We start from the raw sequence: 19,313 nt of genomic DNA on the forward strand, positions 1-19,313 counted from the left end.
TCCCTGTTGCCTCTGAAGACATTGTCCCCTGCCTTATGTCCTTCTTCCATCTCTGCTATCTTCATAACATGCTCAGGTTTCTCCTAGTGGAAAACAAAAGTGACTTTCACTCTTCCCCTATATTACCATTCTAACCTTCACTACCGAATAGTTTTTGCCCAGTCATTTCTGTCTCCACTTGTCTTTCGTATTCATGGCTCTCTCGTCAGCACCTAGGACAGTAAGTAAGACATATTTGTACTGGGTGAGTACTTAGGTAATAAAGTGCTTGCCTACATGAATCAGGTGTCTCCCCAATCACTGTATGGAAATGAGTGCTCTCTCAGCGTACTGACTCTTGCAGTTTTTGACAGAGGTCACTGTCCTTCCCTTCATTGCCATCCTTGACACCTCTCTATCTTGGGTCTCTGTCTTTCTGACAGTGATTGTGCCTAGATTGAGCATGACCTTCTCTTCCTCAATCTTACTCTTTTAAGTGGAGGGTACTGCTCAAGGCTTAGTTTTAGTTTTGTTCTTTTTTCTACAGAAATCTCTTATACCACCAACTTCTAGGGCTACCTAATCAGGGGAGACTGTCAGATATGAATCCCATTTATAACTCTGTGACCTCTTATCCCATGTGTTCAATCGTTTTTTGGAAACTTGGAGGTCATACTTTGTAGGCTTAGTATGACATTGCCCCTGCCTCATAATGGACTTTCTCTCTGTACTTTATGTCATATGTTCAGCCTCACATGCTCAAAAACCTACTCTCTTTGACTCTTTCCTCTCTTCTACTACCTAGAGCTAATAAAAGATCAAGTTCTCTCCCACATACTTATACTTTTCCTTTATTCAGAAATGCTCTCATGCTTGACAGATTGAAAGGGTGTCTCCATGCATGCCTGTCACCACCAGATTTATCTTCCTGAACCCAGGGTTCAATATGTCACAGTTCTGCCAAAGAAAATAAAAAACAGAGGATCAAGTATTCTCATGATTTCCTCCCTCCTAGCTGCAGAGTAACAAATATACATTAATTCACTAAATTGAGCATTCAAATCCTTTTCTTTAAAAACTTTTTGTAACTGTTTTTTTAGGAAACGTTTTTATATAATAAAGTGCCTAGATAGTTATACAATTTGATACATTTTGACAAATATATATTTTTCAGACACCCCAATCAAGACACAAAACATTCTTATCATCCTAGAAAGTTCCCTTATGCTCTTCCAGTCACTCTCCAGCTCCTCATCAGCAGCTACTGTGTGATTTCTGTCATATTGATGACTTTTTGAACATTATGTAAATGCAATAACTCAATATGTACTCTTGTGTCTGGATTCTTCCATTCAAAATAATGTTTTTGAGATTCACTCATATTGTTGTATATATTAGTAGTTCAATCTTTTTCATTGCCAAATAGTATTTGGTTGTACTAATATCCCAGTTTGTTTTATCTATTTTCTGGTGGTATTTGGATTGTTCCCAATTTGAGACTAGTATAAATAAAAACCATATCAACAGTCTTATACAGTCTTTCTTGTAAACATATGATTTATTTCACTTGGATAAATTACCAGGAGTGAAATTGCTCCTTCTATCTCTCTGTCTTGGTCTCTATCTTTTTATGTTTGTCCTCCCTCTCTTTTATACACTCACACAAATGCACATGCGCGCGTGCGCATGCACACACACACACACACACACACACACACACACACACACAGATGTCTTCACTCATCCCTAATCTCCTCAAATAAATTATAGTCTCTTTGAGGACAAGAAAATGTCCTATTTTTCTTTGGACTCGATGCTTAGCAGAGTTTCTTAAACAGAATAGATACTTGGGAAATATTTGATTGGACAGTTCAACTACCTGAAGAAGTCACACAGCCATTCCGTTTTATGGTGAGCCCTTCAGCCCCAAGGACTAAAGTGTCCTGGTGAGCACAGTGACTAATACTGGAGAGGAATCTATGTTTCCTTCTCCCGCTATGCATGCCCCCACATTGTAGACTCATTGCACACTGCCTTCTTGACATACTTGTAGATTGTCACTGCTTTTCGTTTCCAGAGTGAATGAAAAATTCTGAGGGTGGTGACCAAGACTATGGAGGCTACTGCCTGGGCTTGAATCTAGGCTCCAGAGCTGAAGTTGAATGATTACTTTTTTCTAGCTATTTAAATTTCCCTAGCTTTAGGTTTACTCTTTTGTGGCTGGGGATTACAGTACTACTTCATGTGTTTGTTGTGAGTATTACATCATCTTCACAACTACTTTTTTTGGTGCTTTCCATTACCGAGGCACTGCGTTTACAAATGCTAACTCAATCCTCACAACAGCCCTATTGTGAAACTACTATCTCCATTTTATATGGGGAAACTGAGTCACAGAAAGGTTAAATAATATGTTGAATATACCACTTCCATTTTACGGTGGGGCCTAAATTCAAAATCAGGCAGTCTGTTGAAAACAAAACAAAACAAAAAATCAGGCAGTCTTAGTCAAGAATGTGTATATGTAACCCCTATAATAAACTGCCTTCCACAAATGAGATATTTAGAATATGATGTACCCAGTGCCCAGTACATGTCCAATTTTAGTAAACATTGTCTGCTGTCACCATCATCTTTATCATCCCCACCATACATAGTTTTCATAAAAAAAAAAATAAGGCATTTATAGATACTAGTGGCTTTGTCTTTCATTAGATGATATACATTTGAATTGGTCCTATGAGGGATTCTTTGTTATGTCAAATTTTGAGTTCAAGTTCTTTATGTATATAAAAATGTAACTAATATTTACTTGGAGTGATGGTGGCGGTGGTGCTTCCTGTCTTTTAACAAATATCTGCTTGGATGTGATTAGATACTAGATACCAGTGAACTGGATTATTTCTTTGGAAAAGCTTTAAGTATCTATTAGCATTGGGCGGCCTCAATTCTGAGGGTAGTGTCTCTGAAAACACCTTTCAAGGACTTTCTGTGATAAGAGTTAATAGAAATAGGAATATTGATTGGTGCAACAGTGGGAGTGATCAGAAGCATCAGGAGAATGGTTGTCATATCACTGCAACTGTATCATCACTTAGCTGTTTACACCACTCACCCACTGACATGCTCATCTTCTCAGATTGCCCGTCCCTAACCAGCCTTATTCTCTTGCTACTTCTATTTCAGAACGTAGCCCCTACATCACATGGAGAAGGACTAGATTTCTTGTAGTCAACCAAGGTTCAGATGACCATTGGGACTAAAATTGTGGATACTTTCTATCATCATCAGTCATCCTCGGTGACTTGTGTGTAATTCCTCATCCTGGCTCTGGAAGCTTTGACTTCCTCTTTCATCTTTGCTCTCTGTTCTACAGCCCCTAGTTTTGGGAACAAAATCATACAGTTAAATCATAGCTTCACACATTTCTTGGGCAACGACTGCTTTGCTTCTGCCCAGTGCTGTGTTTTTTCCTCCTTGCAGCATCTTTGGTTAACTTCACACCAAGTCATTCCAATTTAGGACTGTGTCTCTCCTAACAGAGTTTCATTTTTATTTTCTGACTTCTATATGATATAATTTACATTCACCTCATTGCATCTACTCTGGGTGGGATAAACAATTAAATCACTGCCTAGAGAAAACATGATTTAAAGATATGGAAAATGACTAAAGATGTTATTAAATTCTTTTCTCCCTCTCTTAATTTCCAGTGAGTTCTTCATGCCGGGGCTGGTCGACACACACATCCATGCCCCTCAATACTCCTTTGCCGGGAGTAATGTGGACCTCCCACGTTTGGAATGGTTGACCAAGTACACATTTCCTACAGAACACAAATTCCAGAGCATTGACTTTGCTGAAGAAGTATATACCAGAGTTGTTGTAAGTATCCTGCATATGAGTATTGGTGTATTATATTCAGTCATTTATAGAAACATCCATTTCTTGGGGGCAGATTGAAGTTATTAAAAACAGGCCGTTAGGACTATCATGGACTATAGAGGTGTTTTTAGTTCTTTCATAGCTCCGTGAGTATGTGACCACTTCACCTACACAGCCAGTCACTAGCCAAGAAACACCTGAATCTAAATCCTCAAATCCCCTGGCTTCTCATTACTATTTTTTTTTTTTTTTTACTAAATTTGGGTTTAATGCATACGTGTATTCCTTTACCCCTGCCAACCCACAGTGCTGTTCGGGGTACCATATGGAATAGCTGTGTAACCTTTGGAAAGTTCTGTGACTCACTTTCCCCATCTGTAAAGAAAAAAAAAAAGATAATTACAGTACCTGCTTCTTAGGATTGTTATGATAATTAAGCAAGTCTATACTTGTTAAGCACTTAAAATAGTGCCTGACATATGTATTTGCTTTAAGAAATATCCAGGGAAATCTAAAATTAAAATTAGTTAGAAGGATATCACATTATTTTGGTGGCTTTGAAAGGAAGGAAACTAGGATGGTCCCCTGTTGCAGGGCGTGTGGGAATGTGGTGAATGTTAGCCCACTAGAGGGAACTGTGGAGCTAGTTTGGTCTGAGGACAGTGGCTGTAGTGTGTGCCAACTGTGGGGTGGCCAAAAAGCTTGTTTCGGTTTTTCCATAACATCTTACAGAGAAACATTAACAACCTTTTTGGCCAACCCAGCATATACTAAAGGCCCTGAAATACCCTTCCTTTCACTCTCTGAAGAAAACCAGCTCCTTTTATCTACTCCAACCCTATGCCCAATCGATTCAGCAGCCAGAGATAACTTCTGCATTTGAGAATTAAAGCTGCAAATATCTTATCTAACCACTAACTCTTGTCATGTAGAACACTTAGTCTGAACATTCCTGCATTTTTGTTAGACCCATTGATGGGTTTTCTCTTAAAGTAATGTTGTGATGGTGATAATATAATAAGCCTTATACAGTGACCTAGGCTTCCTGCCAGTTTCCCACATCTTGCAGCATCCAAGCCTTGAACAGTAAAAGCAAGTGTTGTCATTTATATATTTGCCATGCTTAGTTATAAATTCAGTGTAATTGTGGATTTTACATATTTAGCATGGATCCACACGACATCAGGAAAACTGAGAAGGACTAAAGCTGTGTAGGAAGTTGCTAGTGCATTGTGTTAATGAATCGTTTTAACCACACCAAATCTGTTTATTCTCAAAATTTATTTTTACCTTGCATTGTTCTAAAAAGGGTTAGAGATATCTTAAAATTGCATTGTGTACAAGAGAAGAAAATGAGTCATGAAATCACAGCAAAGAAAAAAATAAACAAAGAAAAATGTATACTATGGGGGGTCCATGCATTTGTTAGAATCTGTCACAAATTTGGCTTTAACTGAACCAGAGAGGGAAATTAAAGTATTTGCTGTCAGTGAGTACAAAATAGGAGAAATAGGTGTTACTCTCAACAAGTATTTTCAGTGTACACATCCTCTGTTTCTGATTGTGAGCCAGGCCCATAGACTTGATAGAGTTGGATGAGCTGAGAGTATAATGGGCATCCCCTTAAGAAAGTTGAGATTTGCTAATTAGAATCTGTCCCTTAGGCTGAAGATCGCCTGTGGCAATCCAAACCAGGGTGCTGAGGCAGTACCCGTGAACCGAGACATTTTTTGTTTTGTTTTTTTATTGTCTCCTTCAGAAAACCATCCTGGATCTATAAATAGGCAATCAAGACCCCAGAGTTTTGCACAGTGATAATTTAATCTTAAAATAATTTAAAGTATACGTTAGCAAACATCTCTTGAGATTGTTGAGAAAAAAAAATTCCAGTAAGTCAGTCCTGGAATAGCTCCCTTTAAACATTGCAAACTGGGTGAGAGATTGAAATTTCAAATTGGACTTTGGACTGGAATGAACTAGAAAGACTGGAAAGTTCAGGAATTGGTATATTATATAGATTAATACGAGTCAAAGGACTGGAGAATGAGATTCTTTGTAAATATACTAAGACAAACTGGTTGCAAACATTCTCCTGGATAATAGAATGAATATGTTTACTCTATGTGGTTATTGAAAATTCAGCAGATGAATTCAGTTAATTCCAAAGAGGTATCAAATCATTAAAGTACAAGGTAAAAAGACAAGAGGTCAGGACCACTCTATTCCCCTATTTTAGCTTATGGAAATTATATAATCTGATAAGGGGCCTGTTGATAGTGGCTTTGAAGCTCATGGTCATATTAACTTTTTTTTTTTTTAAATAAGGGATTTCCCTCGTGGCCCAGTGGCTAATACTCCAAGCCACCAATGCAGGGGGCCCAGGTTTGATTCCTGGTCAGGGAACGAGATCCCACGTACCTCAACTAAGAGCTTGAATGACGTAACTAAAATCCAGCACAGTCAATTAAATACATACATACATAAATAAATATTTTTAAAAATAAATGTATTTTTTAAATGTTTTTTTGGATACCAAAAACATTTTGTATCGGGGTATAGCTGCTTAACAATGTTGTGGTAGTTTCAGGTGAGCAGTGAAGGAACTCAGTCATACATACACCTGTATCAATTCTCCACCAAACACCACTCCCATCCAGCCTGGCATATAACATTGAGCAGACTTCCACATCCTATACAAAAGGTCTTTGTTAGTTATCAGTTTTAAATATAGCAGTATGTATATGACCTTTCCAAATTCTTTAACTATCCCCTCCCTTCCTGGCAACTGTAAGTTTGTTTTCAAAGTCGGTTGAGTCTCTTTCTGTCTCTGCAAGAAAGATCATTTGTATTGTTTCTTTTTTGATTCCACATAGAAGGGATGTCATATGCTATTTCTCCTTCTCTGTCTGACTTACGTCACTCAGTGTGATACTCTCTAGATCATCCATGTAGCTGCAAATGGCATTATTTCTTTTTTTTTAAATAGCTGGGTAATATTCCATTGTATATATGTACCACCTCTTCTTTATCCGTTCCTCTGTTGATAGACGTCTAGGTTGCTTCCACGTCTTGCTATTGTAGACAGTGTTGCAATGAACATTGCGGTGCATGTATATTTTCAGGCCATGTTTTTCTCTGGATATATGCCCAGGAGTGGGATTGCAGGGTTATATGGTAGCTCTATTTTTACTTTTTTAAGGAACCTCCATACTGTTCTCCATCGTGGCTGAACCAATTTACATTCCCACCAACAGTGCAGAAGGGTTCTCTGCTCTCCACATTGTCTCCAGCATTTGGTCATATTAAGTTCGCAATCTGTTTTGAGCTCAAAAGGCTTGGTCTCAAGAACTGACAATTCTTATCAAGAATTAAAAGCTGGGGAAAGGTTGGGCAACACAGCCACAGTTTTGATGTTATTCCCGTTAGACTTCTTTATAAATGGGAAAAATGCAAAATCAATTATTAATGGAAGAGCCCTCTCAAAAACTTAGGAGAAACCAGGGTGGAACAGGGGCCTGGAACAGCCAAACACAGAACATGTGAAGAAGAACAGTAGCTGCATTTTAAATGGCTTATCCAGTAAAATTTTAAAACTGGATTCGTTCCTTACTTTTTAAATTACATACAGAAGGCACTCACAGTTGGCTGAACTCAGTGGGTACCAATATGAGTGGCTTTGTGTGTTCCTCCTCCTATTCTTCCTTGCCTCTCTTCCTCCCCCACCTTTCCCCCCTCGCCTCCTCTGCGGGCTCTCCTTGTCCTGTCCCTTAAATGTAATTTAAGCCGATTCTTAAACTTTCTAGTCTCTCTAGTTTGTTCCAGTCCAGTTTGAAACTGCAGTTTCTCATCTAGAAGCCTTTCTATTTGAGAACCTTTATCTCCCCTGACTCAGAGAAAGGACTTGCTCTTGGTGTCTGGTAGTATTACTTCCACTGTCATCATAGCTAATTAACTGAAAATTTCCATTTGAGCTCTTCTTCAAGCCCGTTTTAGAAAGGTGTTTAAAGTGTTGAGAGTTTAGAAAATGTCAGATACACTTCTGTTTTGAGTTTCATTTTATTCTGGTTAGTAAATGTAACTTGTGTGGTTATTTTTCTTGGTAATTGGATGGATGGATGGTTTAGTCGCTAAGTCGTGTCCGACTCTTGCGACCCCATGGACTCTAGCCTGCCAGGCTCCTCTGTCCGTGGGATTCTCCAGGCAAGAATACTGTAGTGGGTTGCAATTTTCTTCTCCATTCTTAGTTCACTGTTATTTTATGACCTAACAAAAGGTCAACTTTTATGATTATTCTGTACACTTTTAAAAAGACTATTTTTTGTCTGTCACAGTGACTTTTGAAAAAATATCTATTAAATTAGGTTGCTATAAGTGTTACAAGTCTTCTATCATTTTCCTCTATAGTCTCCCATTTAATAGGATAAGAAACTTAGTCTTCTCTTCTTCAAGATAGAGCCTCCCTCACATTGTCCTGTGTTACATCATGTGAGATTTTAGTTCGTTTTTTTTTTTTTTTCACCATCTAAATTTAAAATGTTTTAAATTTGGATCCCCAGTCTTTCTTTTGGATTCATTTTCTTAGAATATAGACGATGATAATCTTTTCTAATAAAGTGGGTGATAATCCAAACCCTTGAATTACCAAAAGTTTGTTCTGACTCTTGAATGATGCAATTTAGCTCTAGAGAGAATTCTTGATTTGCTCACCACCATCCAATGTACCAACGCAAGTCTGATTTTCTTTCCTTTCTAGTTAATTTGCTGCCCTACCAGATTTTCTTCATCCTTGATGTTCTGAAATTTCACTTATAGATCTGTTCTTTTTTTTCAGCTCATTTCTTTAATATAGTATCATTTCCATTTTGTGAAATAAATCTTTCTCATGCACATGTGCTCATTCAATTTCTCTGCCTCTTTACCCATCCCCTGCCCCCGCCCCCAGCCATTTCTCTTGATCTTAGTGTATATTCCCTTCCAATGTGCCCTTTCTTTTGGTAACTCTTCTTAGAAAAACAGTGACATTTCTGTATATACTTTTATGCCACATTCTTAGCCCAACTTTGCAAGTCATTAATTCACTCTTGCTGCCCCTTCCTCTTTCAAGGATACTGTGTCTGTTATATACATGTAACAATGCTAATTTCAGATCATTTTATACCTCTGATTGTTTTAGTTTGGTCTGCTTCCTCATGTGTTCATTCAGCAATGTTCACTAAGCCCTGGCTTCCCTGGTGGCTCAGACGGTAAAGCGTCTGCCTGCAATGCGGGAGATCTGGGTTTGATCCCTGGGTCGGGAAGATCCCCTGGAGAAGGAAATGGCAACCCACTCCAGTACTCTTGCCTGGAAAATCCCATGGATGGAGGAGCCTGGTAGGCTACAGCCCATGGGGTCGCAAAGAGTCGGACACAACTGAGTGACTTCACTTTATTTCACACTAGGATGCAAGCACTTTCCTGGCAGATGGAGATTGAATTCGATGCCTCTGTCAAGGTGTTAACTTTCCCCTTCAGCATATGATTCTGGCGGAAAGCTAGTGCATCCTTTTCTGTAGCTGATAGGTTCTAAACATCCTTTACTTACAGTCATTCATATTTTATTTCATGTGCTAAGTGTCTTAAAATTTGAAAATACTGACATAAAAATCCAGTTTTCCTAATTCTCTTGACCTTCAAGATGAACTGACATCACTGATCTCTAACAATTGGCTGAAGCTGAGCAGAGGCTGCTAGGATAGGGCGTGTTCTTTCCTATTATCACACTGGTTGCCGGGTAAGCTTCATTATAGGATGAACAGCGAAGGCAGTGAATAGCCATTTTAATTGTGGATCCTAAATGTCACTGTGAGGACATCTTTTTTCTAGAGCCATTTATCTTCTCTAGAAAGAAGTCCTTCAATCCTGCCAGAACCGGTGGAAGTAGTACATGTGACATTTTGAGGAAGATGACCATGGGTCCCAGAGTCAGCCACCTATCTACTTAAGCCTCTTCCTTTCAGCCTGTGCCTCACCTTGTCCTTTTGGGCTTGTATTCTCTAAATACTATCAAATTTCTGCAAAGAGTAAATCTCTTTTGCAAGGAACGGCTGATTTCAACAGGAAAGAGTCTTGCCAAGGTTTAATCATCTGTATACACACTTTCAGCCAATTCCCTGTTAAAACCACGTTTCTCTCTTTTTCCAAGTTGCCTCCAGGCAACTTTTTTCTTCTGTGAAGATGTTAAAATATTTCCTCTGCTCATGTCTCCTCTCTCCTCGTGGGTTAATAAATGTTAACACTCCATTACATTATTTTAGTGGAGATTTCCTGAGGAAGAGAGATAGAAACATGTGATCAATCTGCCAGTTTGAACTAAATAGCTGTCTGAATAATTTTATCCTGTAATTCCTAGAATAAATTGTATTTATTCCTTCCCAATACAGTTTGCATATCCATAAACAATCCTAAAAAGTCAAGAATTAGTGTCACATTTTATAAATTTTGCAACACAGAACCTTGTGAATCTAGGAAATCAAAAGTTCTAACATTTCTGAAATATAAATACTTTTGCCATTTACCTTAATTACACTTCATGTTGAGATGGCATTCCTTTAAGTAAAAACATCTTAAAATTGAAAACCAAAATTCCATCTTCATGTGTATATACCATGTGACTTTTCTGGGCACAGGCAATTCATGGTTTTTGTGATTTATTTTTAGAGGAGAACACTAAAGAATGGAACAACCACAGCTTGTTACTTTGGAACAATTCACACTGACTCATCACTGCTTCTTGCGGAAATTACAGGTGAGGAGATAAAAGGATGATTTATGGGCACATGAAGCAGACAGGTGGGACCATGCTGGCAGGGACTTATACTTGTGAGCAGTCCTGCTTTCTAATTGCTAGAATTTCAGCACTGCACGTCTTGCAAGTGATTAGGTATTTGTGTCTTACTGTGGCCCTTGAACTCTTTCTATTGTGTAAGTACTTTGATTATTTACTTTTTGTTTTTGGTTGTAGGATGACGTAAATAGGTCTGTACTAATTTAGGGCTTTTTGGAGCAGATTTACTAATTCTAGAAATGACCACAGTTTATTATAATCAATGGATAGTTCTTGGCTGTAGGCTAGACTCAGGGCACTGTGCTAGATGCTGGGAACACAGTAAAATGGAAAATAGTCTCTGCCCTTGAGGAATCAGATAGGATTAACTGATTAACAGGTACACACATTGATTAAAGGTCTTCCTTCGTGGCTTAGTGGTAAAGAATTGGCCTGCCAATGCAGGAGACATGGATTCGATCCCTGGGTCGGGAAGATCCCCTGGAGAAGGAAATGGCAACCCACTCCAGTCATCCTGCCTGGGAAACCCATAGACAGAAGTCTGGTGGGTTACACGCCATGGGGTCACAAAAGAGTCAGACACAACTTAGTAACGAAACAACAACATAGATTAATAACTTCAGTAACAGCTGTAGTGTTCTTACTAGATGTCTGGTGTTGTGCAAAGCACTCTACATGGATTGGTTCCGTTTAGCTGTAAATAGCCTTCTGGGACAGTTGTTCCTGTCCCTGTGTTACAGATGGATAAACTGACGCCCAGAGAAGTTATGCAACATCCCCAGGTCCCACAGCTAGTCAGCAGAGCTGAGACTGGATTTAGATGGATGATTCCAAAACTTGTACCCAGCACATTGCCTACCACATAGCAGGTGCTCCGTAAATACTACTGACTGATGTGCTGACACTTGTTTGCAGGCCAAGGTAGTGTATGCCAAAGACTTCAAGTGTGACGCTGAAAGTAAATATTGTGAAGTTTGGAGGAGACAGAATGAAGTCAGAATTGGATCATCTGGAAAGATTTCATTGAAGGGACCTTTAAACTGGACTTTCAAGGGAGATAAGGAGACAGGAAAATGCCTTTAAGACAGGAGAAGTGACATGGGGGTATGGGTATGGGGTCAGGAATGTCCATAGAGGATACAGGAAGCAGGGGACAGAGGAGTTGAACTAAAGGGAAGGATTCATTGCATGGTGGGATGAAAGAAGTTGGGGAGAGGCGATGCTGCAGACTGTGGAGTGATTCAGATATGCATCAAAGACTCAAAAAAGGTTTTGAGTCAGATAAGGTATATAATGAAGGTGGTGATTTAAGGAAGAGTAATCTAATGGCCAGGTATTACAATGAATTACAGGGGAAAGAGAGATGTAGAAAGACTTCTGAAAGACTCTTATGACAGAGGTAGAGATGTTAAAATAATGAACACTGCTTCATGTAGCATCAACTTTCTAACTGAAATAGAATTCCTCTAGCACCTCTGATAAGCATTAGGTTCTTCAGTGCTGAGAACTTCTAGTAGGATTAAGCAAAATTCCTCACAGGTAACAATACTGGCAATGGAAACAGTGAGAGACTTTATTTTCTTGGGCTCCAGAATCACTGCAGATGGTGACTGCAGCCATGAAATTAAAAGACACTTGCTCCTTGGAAGAAAAGCTATGACCAACCTAGACAGCATATTAAAAAGCAGAGACATTACTTTGCCAACAAAGGTCCATCTAGTCAAAGCTATGGTTTTTCTAGTAGTCATGCATGGATGTGAGAGTTGGACCATAAAGAAAGCTGAGCACCAAAGAATTGATACTTTTGAACTGTGGTGTTGGAGAAGACTCTTGAGAGTCCCTTGGACTGCAGGGAGATTCAACCAGTCCATCCTAAAGGAGATCAGTCCTGAATATTCATTGAAAGGACTGATGCTGAAGCGGAAGCTCCAATACTTTGGCCACCTGATGTGAAGAACCGATTCATTAGAAAAAAACCCTGATTCTGGGAAAGATTGAAGGCAGGAGGAGAAGGGAATGACAGAGGATGAGACAGTTGGATGGCATCACTGATTCGACGGACATGAGTTTGAGCAAGCTCTGGGAGTGGTGATGGACAGGGAAGCCTGTCCACACATCAGGTGTGCTGCAGTCCATGGGGTTGCAAAGAGTTGGACACGACTGAGTGAGTGAACTGAAGAATACTGACACTGCTACAGTTAAGAATAGTGACAGGTTTTCTAAGCCCCATGTGTCAGACACTTTACATACATTATTGGGTATATTCCTCATAACCTTGCACATTGTAGAGGACATTGTACACATCTGAGTTTACCTTAAGCAAATAATATCCTTCGTCCTGGGTGTAAACAGAGGAGTCAGCCACCAGTGGGAGAATCTTTACTACTTACAGAATTAACTGGCTTTTTAAAAAAATTGTTCTTAAATAATATGATGATCTTTTATACTCTCACTTATGTTTTCATAATGGTTTTAACTTAAAATGTTTTTAAAGGGCTCAGGAAAGTACATTTTAGGAAAGAAGCATGACTTGAAATGGTTTCTGTGTTTCTCACAGATAAATTTGGGCAGCGGGCATTTGTGGGCAAAATTTGCATGGATTTGAATGACCTTGTTCCAGAATACAAAGAAACCACTGAGGAGTCAATCAAGGAAACAGAGAGGTATGTTTGTCTTGATTTATCTTATGGATGGAGTTACAGATAGAGAGAAGAAACCCTTTTAACTCAGGCAGAATGTGCACACATGTCACTGACTGGGTGTGTCTAACTTTTATGAAATTGACCTGATCCTTAGGAAAATGTTGTGTATCAATACTATTTTTTGTATATCAAGTTATATTTGAAAGCCTCTGGGTACTTACTATACTTTAGGAAGGGCAAATCCCTTTTTAAAATGAAGGATTTTTTAAAAAGTGAATGATTTACCTACTTCATTATAGACCTGGGCTTCTCCTGTAGGTTAAACTTGTGTTGAGTGTCTGTGGCCTGCTCATTAAATTACTTTTGGGTATAGGTTATGCTATTGCTTGAGATCATGTGCTTTTGTTAATATTCTTTTTATTTTACACGGGGATATGCTACTGGTGGCTCAGAAGTTAAAGCATCTGCCCGCAAGGTGGGAGACCTGAGTTCGATCCCTGGGTCGGGAGGATCCCCTGGAGAAGGAACTGGCAATCCACTCCAGTATTCTTGCCTGGAGAATCCCATGGACTGAGGAGCCTGGTGGGCTACAGTCCACGGGGTCGCAAAGAGTCGGACACGACTGAGCGACTTCACTTCACTTCATGCTACTGATGCCATAGGTACTTTTTCTACTTATATATATAACTTTAATTTGTTTATTGGCTGTGATAGGTCTTCACTGCTGCTCTTGGGCCCTCAGTAGTTGTGGCGAGTGAGAGCTACTCTTCTTTGTAGTGTGCGGGCTTTTGATTCTGGTGGCCTCTCTAGTTTTAGGGCATGGGTTCTGCGGCATGCAGGCTTCAGTAGTCGTGGCTCCCATGCTCTAGAGGACAGGCTCAACAGCTGTGGTTCACAGGCTTTGTTGCTTTGCAGCATGTGGGATCCTGCTCCCCAGATCAGGGATTGAACCTGTGCCTCCTGCATTGACAGGCAGACTCTCCACCACTGAGCCCCCAGGGAAGCCCTTTTCCTACATTTCTTTAATGGCTTTCTCATGGTACCTTGAGGATTTCACAAGGAACTGTGTTGTATGACACTCAACATGCAAGAAATATAGAAGAAAATTCTTTAGCTTTATACCTTCCCCAAGACCAAATGTATCCTGATGCAAAGTTTGAAGTGTCCAACTTTTCTCCATTCCCCAGGCCTCCACCTTAAGCGTGTCCTCTGAAAACAGTGGTTTAGAGGTTCCTATGTGCCCGTGGAGAGAAGGAAGCACACATTTTCCCCTTAGCACTTGGCCACATGCTCAACTTTTCTAGGAATCTGTGTTTGTGGGAATGTGCTGTGCTAATTTGCTTCAGTCATGTCTGACTCTTTTGTGACCCCGTGGACTGTAGCCCACAAGGCTCCCCTGTCCATGGGATTCTCCAGGCAAGACTCCTGGAGTGGGTTGCCATTCCCTTCTCCAGGGGATCCTCCCAACCTAGGGATCAAACCCAGGTCTCCTATATCTCCTGTGCTGGCAGGCAGGTTCTTTACCACTAGCGACACCCGGGAGGGCCTTGTTTGTGGGAATAGTGAACCCTAATTCACATTTTATTCCTAAACAAAGTAACACCAGAAGGTAGGAAGCTATAGTTCATAAATATTTCCAGCCAAGGCAGAAATAGTCATTTCATAGGCCATATAGATACCATCATCCCCACTGATATAATTGGTAAGATCACCACCCCTGTCACCACCTGTTTCACAACATGTCTGGCCTAGTCCTTCCACTTTACTCCAACATCCATGCCCAGTAGGACCTGGCCTTTGAAAATAAATGATGTTATTGTGATTGTGTGGGCAAACAGCTTCTACTTTAGGGAAACTGAAAGTGCAGAATCTATGGCTTCTAAACACCTCCAGGTACATAGGACCCCAAAACTCTAATGTCCATGGAACATAAACATACAGCGATATTCCCTGAAACAGAGCTTAATCTATCTGAATGCCTTGAGTGCTGTGGGAATACTTGTGAGCAGCCCAGCTGATGGTAGATGATAAAATTGTATTTCCCTGTGATTTTGCACTCCATCTCTTGGACTATAAATGAGAGAACAAAGTAATTACTACTTGTTAATCCTTAATTAGTGGTGGTGAAACATATCCAGCATTAGAAATGTTTATATTAAAATTAGGGCAAATGTAAGGATCATGGTTTTATCCTTTAAAAAAAATTTATCAGAAAAATGCCTAAGTTTTCTAACACTACATTTGTTGTTTTATTTCAGATTTGTGTCAGAAATGCTCCAGAGGAATGTAAGTAAACTTGTTCCTATCTCGCTTTTGGATTGCCTTTGTGTTGGCCGTAGGATTTGTTGGTTCTGGTAGAGGTTAGTCTGTATGGTGGAGAAGGAAATGGCAACCCACTCCAGTGTCCTTGCCTGGAGAATCCCAGGGACGGCGGAGCCTGGTGGGCTGCCGTCTATGGGGTCGCACAGAGTCGGACACGACTGAAGCGACTTAGTAGCAGCAGCAGCAGCAGTCTGTATGGTTAGCTTATTTCATGCATGCAGAAGTATTTTCCTAAAACCTTAAATTGTTTTCATGGGGAACCCATCAACTCAGCTTAGTAAGGTCAGGCGTTTTTTTTTTTTTTTTTTTTTTTACTTTTTCAGTGGTCTTCCCTCCCTCTCCTCTGAGACCTTCTAATTTCATAGGCTGGGTCTGTGGGAAGTGGAAGAGGGCTTCATTGATGTAGACAGATTGGTGGCCACTAGATGTTGTGGTGTGGTTTGTTAGCTATGTCACCGTTGGCTCTGGCCTCTTGTACCCCTGATCGGGTCTGAAACACAGGTGGTGTCCAGCCCAGATGCCCCCGCCAGACTGCCTTGGCCCATAGATGTGCGGCACGTCATGTGGCCCGAAGGCCTCAGCCAGGCACCCCCGGCACAGCGCCCGGGTGCTGTGAGCCTATGGGGGCAGTGCCGTCTTCTGTCCCACCCCCAGCAGGCTGGTCTCTGGCTCTACTGGGCAGTCTCTTAGATGGCAAACCAGACTCTTCCCTCACCATTTTTTAAGGTCTGATTGGAAACCATAGGACCCCTCAGTCCTGGAGGGGGTCTTTCAGTCTCATCTTGGGAGACCTAGATGTAACTTAGTGGATCCTTAGCCTCACCACTGCCCTAAGATGTAGAAAGGGGAACAGACCACCACCCCATTTTCAGTTTCCCCAGCACTCTCCTTTGAAACGTCTCCTCTGCCTCCTAATTCTGTTCATAAAAGCCACTCAAGTCTGAGCTTTCATGTGTCTTGCATTTGAGATGGGATCTTCTTCCATTGAACTTGGTGTTACAGAAATACCCTTCCTTGTCCTCAACCATGAGTCATTTCCATGAAACCCATCCACTACTCCTGGAATGAAGGACTGTCCCCAGGGATGAAGATGTAAAATCATGCTGTGGTATGAAATGCATTTTGGGGTATGCTACACATTCAGATATCCATAGTTTCTTTACCAAGTGTTTTTGATGATTTCCAGTATCCTCGAGTGCAGCCCATAGTGATACCATGTTTTCCCCTTTCCTGCTCTGAGACTTTGTTGGGTGAACTTGGAAACCTCGCGAAGGCCCGTGATTTGCACATTCAGGTGGGCATTTTGCATTTTTCGCCTGTCCGTGCCTCTGTCTAGACCTAGAAGACTTCTCTGTACTCTAAATTCTGGCAGTAATTTCATAATCTCCATCTTCTACTGTGGAAGAGATAGGTTTCCCCTCTTTCCTCTTTTAGTTCTTTTGACTGGCAATTAACATGACATATAGGACAGATTAACAGGAGAAAACAAAATTTATTACGTGTGCACAGGAAATCCACGTAAGTATGAGGGTTCCAAAGACAGCAAGGCAAGGTGACATATATACATGTTCTAGACTAAGAAGAAAGTAGGGATCTCAGGCTTCAGGCAGAAATAAGGTAAGGCACTGAAATAAAAAGTTACTATTTCATAAGCAAATATGTGCCGAACCATTTTGAGCAAGTGGGCTTTGCTAGGTTCCCCTTGTCTCCATACCTAGTACCTTACTATAGTTATCTCTGATAATAGCTCTTTCCTGGGGCTGGCTTCTGATCTTAAGTAGGTGGTAAGGAGGAAGTTCAAAGCTTCTTCTGAGTTTTTTGGGCCTTGATTAGTTTTTAGCTCAAAATAATCTACATCCAGAGTGGCACACTTTGGGGGCAGCCTGCCCTTAGCCTCATAAGAGCTCCTCAAGATATAGCATCATAGGATATAAGGTTCCTTAGAGACATCACCTAAATCTAGCTTGCTATTCAGCTAAGAAACCTGAAGGTTCCTTTTGCCCTCAGTTATCTCCAATCTGGCTCCCAGAGATGAGGACATTTTAAGTAAGCAGGCAGGATTAATGAGAAACTGGTTACCTGCTCTCCATAGGATACATCTAATGTGTTTCTTTCGATACTTTCTCAGTGTTCTAGTCCTTCCGTTTTGGAGGAACCACCTATTATTTGAAAAGCAGAAAGAACCTAATTTCCACCTTACAAAAATGAATTTAAAAGCCCTTTTGTTCCAAGCTTCTTAATTTAAAGTCAGGAACAAAAAAAGTATATCTTACTTTGTCATTAAATGGTTGCAATTTAGGAATAAAACACTTTCTGAAGCTTCCAGCTGGGTTAAAATTGGGAGTTGGTAGCTTCCCTTCTCCATTCAAGCTACATTACATACTGCACTAAAATTTTCCCTCTTAAGAGTTGACTATCCAAAAACAAAGGGCATGTCAGGGAAAGGCAACACATTGATCCTCGATTGTTTTGTAGGATGGAGGATTGTTAAGCTTTATCTTGTTAGGGTTCATTAACTATTTTTGTCTTTCCCCATTTTTTTTTTCTTGGTGGTCTGTGATATTTGAAATTTTTTATTCAATCCCATACAATTGTAGGGAAGGAAAAAAGTATCTGTTACATTTTTAGGGCCCCTGGCTGGGCCTGAAAACTAAACTGACATACATGGATTAACAGGAGAAAAGCATACAGGTTTATATAAGTTTTATATGATATAAGAGCCTCATTAGGAAACAGAGACACAATGAAACATACCTGAGTATTTTTACGTTAGGTATGGTGACAAGTGTATAGTCCTGGAGGAGCAGGCTGGGTTAAGGAGTATGAAGCAAGCATAGTAAAGTGGGGAAAACTTACCAAGGCCTGGTTCTTGGTTTCCTTTGTCTTCAGAGAGAAGGATACTCCTTTCCTCTAGGTATAGGGTGGGAATCTCTCATACAAGAGTTTTATGATCTGTTTCAGGAAAAAAGGGGTGAAGGCAAGATCAGAGTGAACCATCCTACTTTCACCATTTTGTCAGATTTCTTTGGATTAAAATATTCAGTATTCCAAGGTGCCATATTTTGGGTTAGTGTGTCCTGAACCCTATCAACACACAGAAAAATTAAGTATTTACTTGCTGGAGGTGTATCTACATGTATATGTGCATACTTACTCAAATTTATCAAAATGACACAAACCATCTGGTTTTCCTTTCCTCTCTTCCAATGTCCATGCCCATTTCTCAATGGTCTGGATTTCCTCAAGGCAGGGAGACAGCTCATTCTTCAGATGGAACATTCTGTTTTTAGTCCATTGTTGTTTTTTATTTATTTGGTTATTTACTCTACCTCAGGGAGGAAGGGAAATGGCATTGCCGTTTCTGGAAGTAGTAACTTGCTCATGAGTTATTTCTTATAACATATACTATACTCATCACTGGTTGGTCAGAAGTGATTTCTGTTTTAGGTGAGGGGTTGGTATGGTGACACATCGTGTCTCAAAAACACTTTATACCATCGCAGGTTTTGTGGTTCCCTGGAGAAGGGACAGTGTTGGGGCCAGGACTTGCTTCTATGTGCATTCTTATACGCTCTTTCTTGATGATGTCAGGACTATTTGTCTCTTATTCTCAAGCTATTTCCTGTACAGGAACTCATTCTGGGAGCTGACAAAGGGGACAT

General features: G+C 40.3%; 1 protein-coding gene and 1 long non-coding RNA gene across 5 annotated transcripts in view; one reads left to right on the forward strand and one right to left on the reverse strand.

The window, feature by feature from the left end:
- GDA (guanine deaminase) overlaps positions 1–19,313 on the forward strand; it is a 107,709-nt gene that overhangs the window by 63,942 nt on the left and 24,454 nt on the right. For all 3 annotated transcript variants that reach the window (XM_061132308.1, XM_061132309.1, XM_061132310.1), the window contains exons 3-7: positions 3,693–3,864; positions 10,561–10,648; positions 13,245–13,350; positions 15,588–15,615; positions 16,838–16,945. In XM_061132308.1, the coding sequence (XP_060988291.1) occupies positions 3,693–3,864; positions 10,561–10,648; positions 13,245–13,350; positions 15,588–15,615; positions 16,838–16,945 (502 nt within the window). The remainder of the gene's footprint in view (positions 1–3,692; positions 3,865–10,560; positions 10,649–13,244; positions 13,351–15,587; positions 15,616–16,837; positions 16,946–19,313) is intronic.
- The window catches only part of LOC133048580 (uncharacterized), a 95,686-nt gene continuing 81,596 nt past the window's right edge, over positions 5,224–19,313 (reverse strand). For both annotated transcript variants that reach the window (XR_009691068.1, XR_009691069.1), the window contains 2 exons: positions 18,508–18,603; positions 5,224–10,167 (listed from right to left, as the gene is read on the reverse strand). This is a non-coding gene — a long non-coding RNA (uncharacterized LOC133048580). The remainder of the gene's footprint in view (positions 10,168–18,507; positions 18,604–19,313) is intronic.

Source organism: Dama dama, chromosome 29, assembly GCF_033118175.1.
Source record: "Dama dama isolate Ldn47 chromosome 29, ASM3311817v1, whole genome shotgun sequence".
NCBI lineage: Eukaryota > Metazoa > Chordata > Mammalia > Artiodactyla > Cervidae > Dama > Dama dama.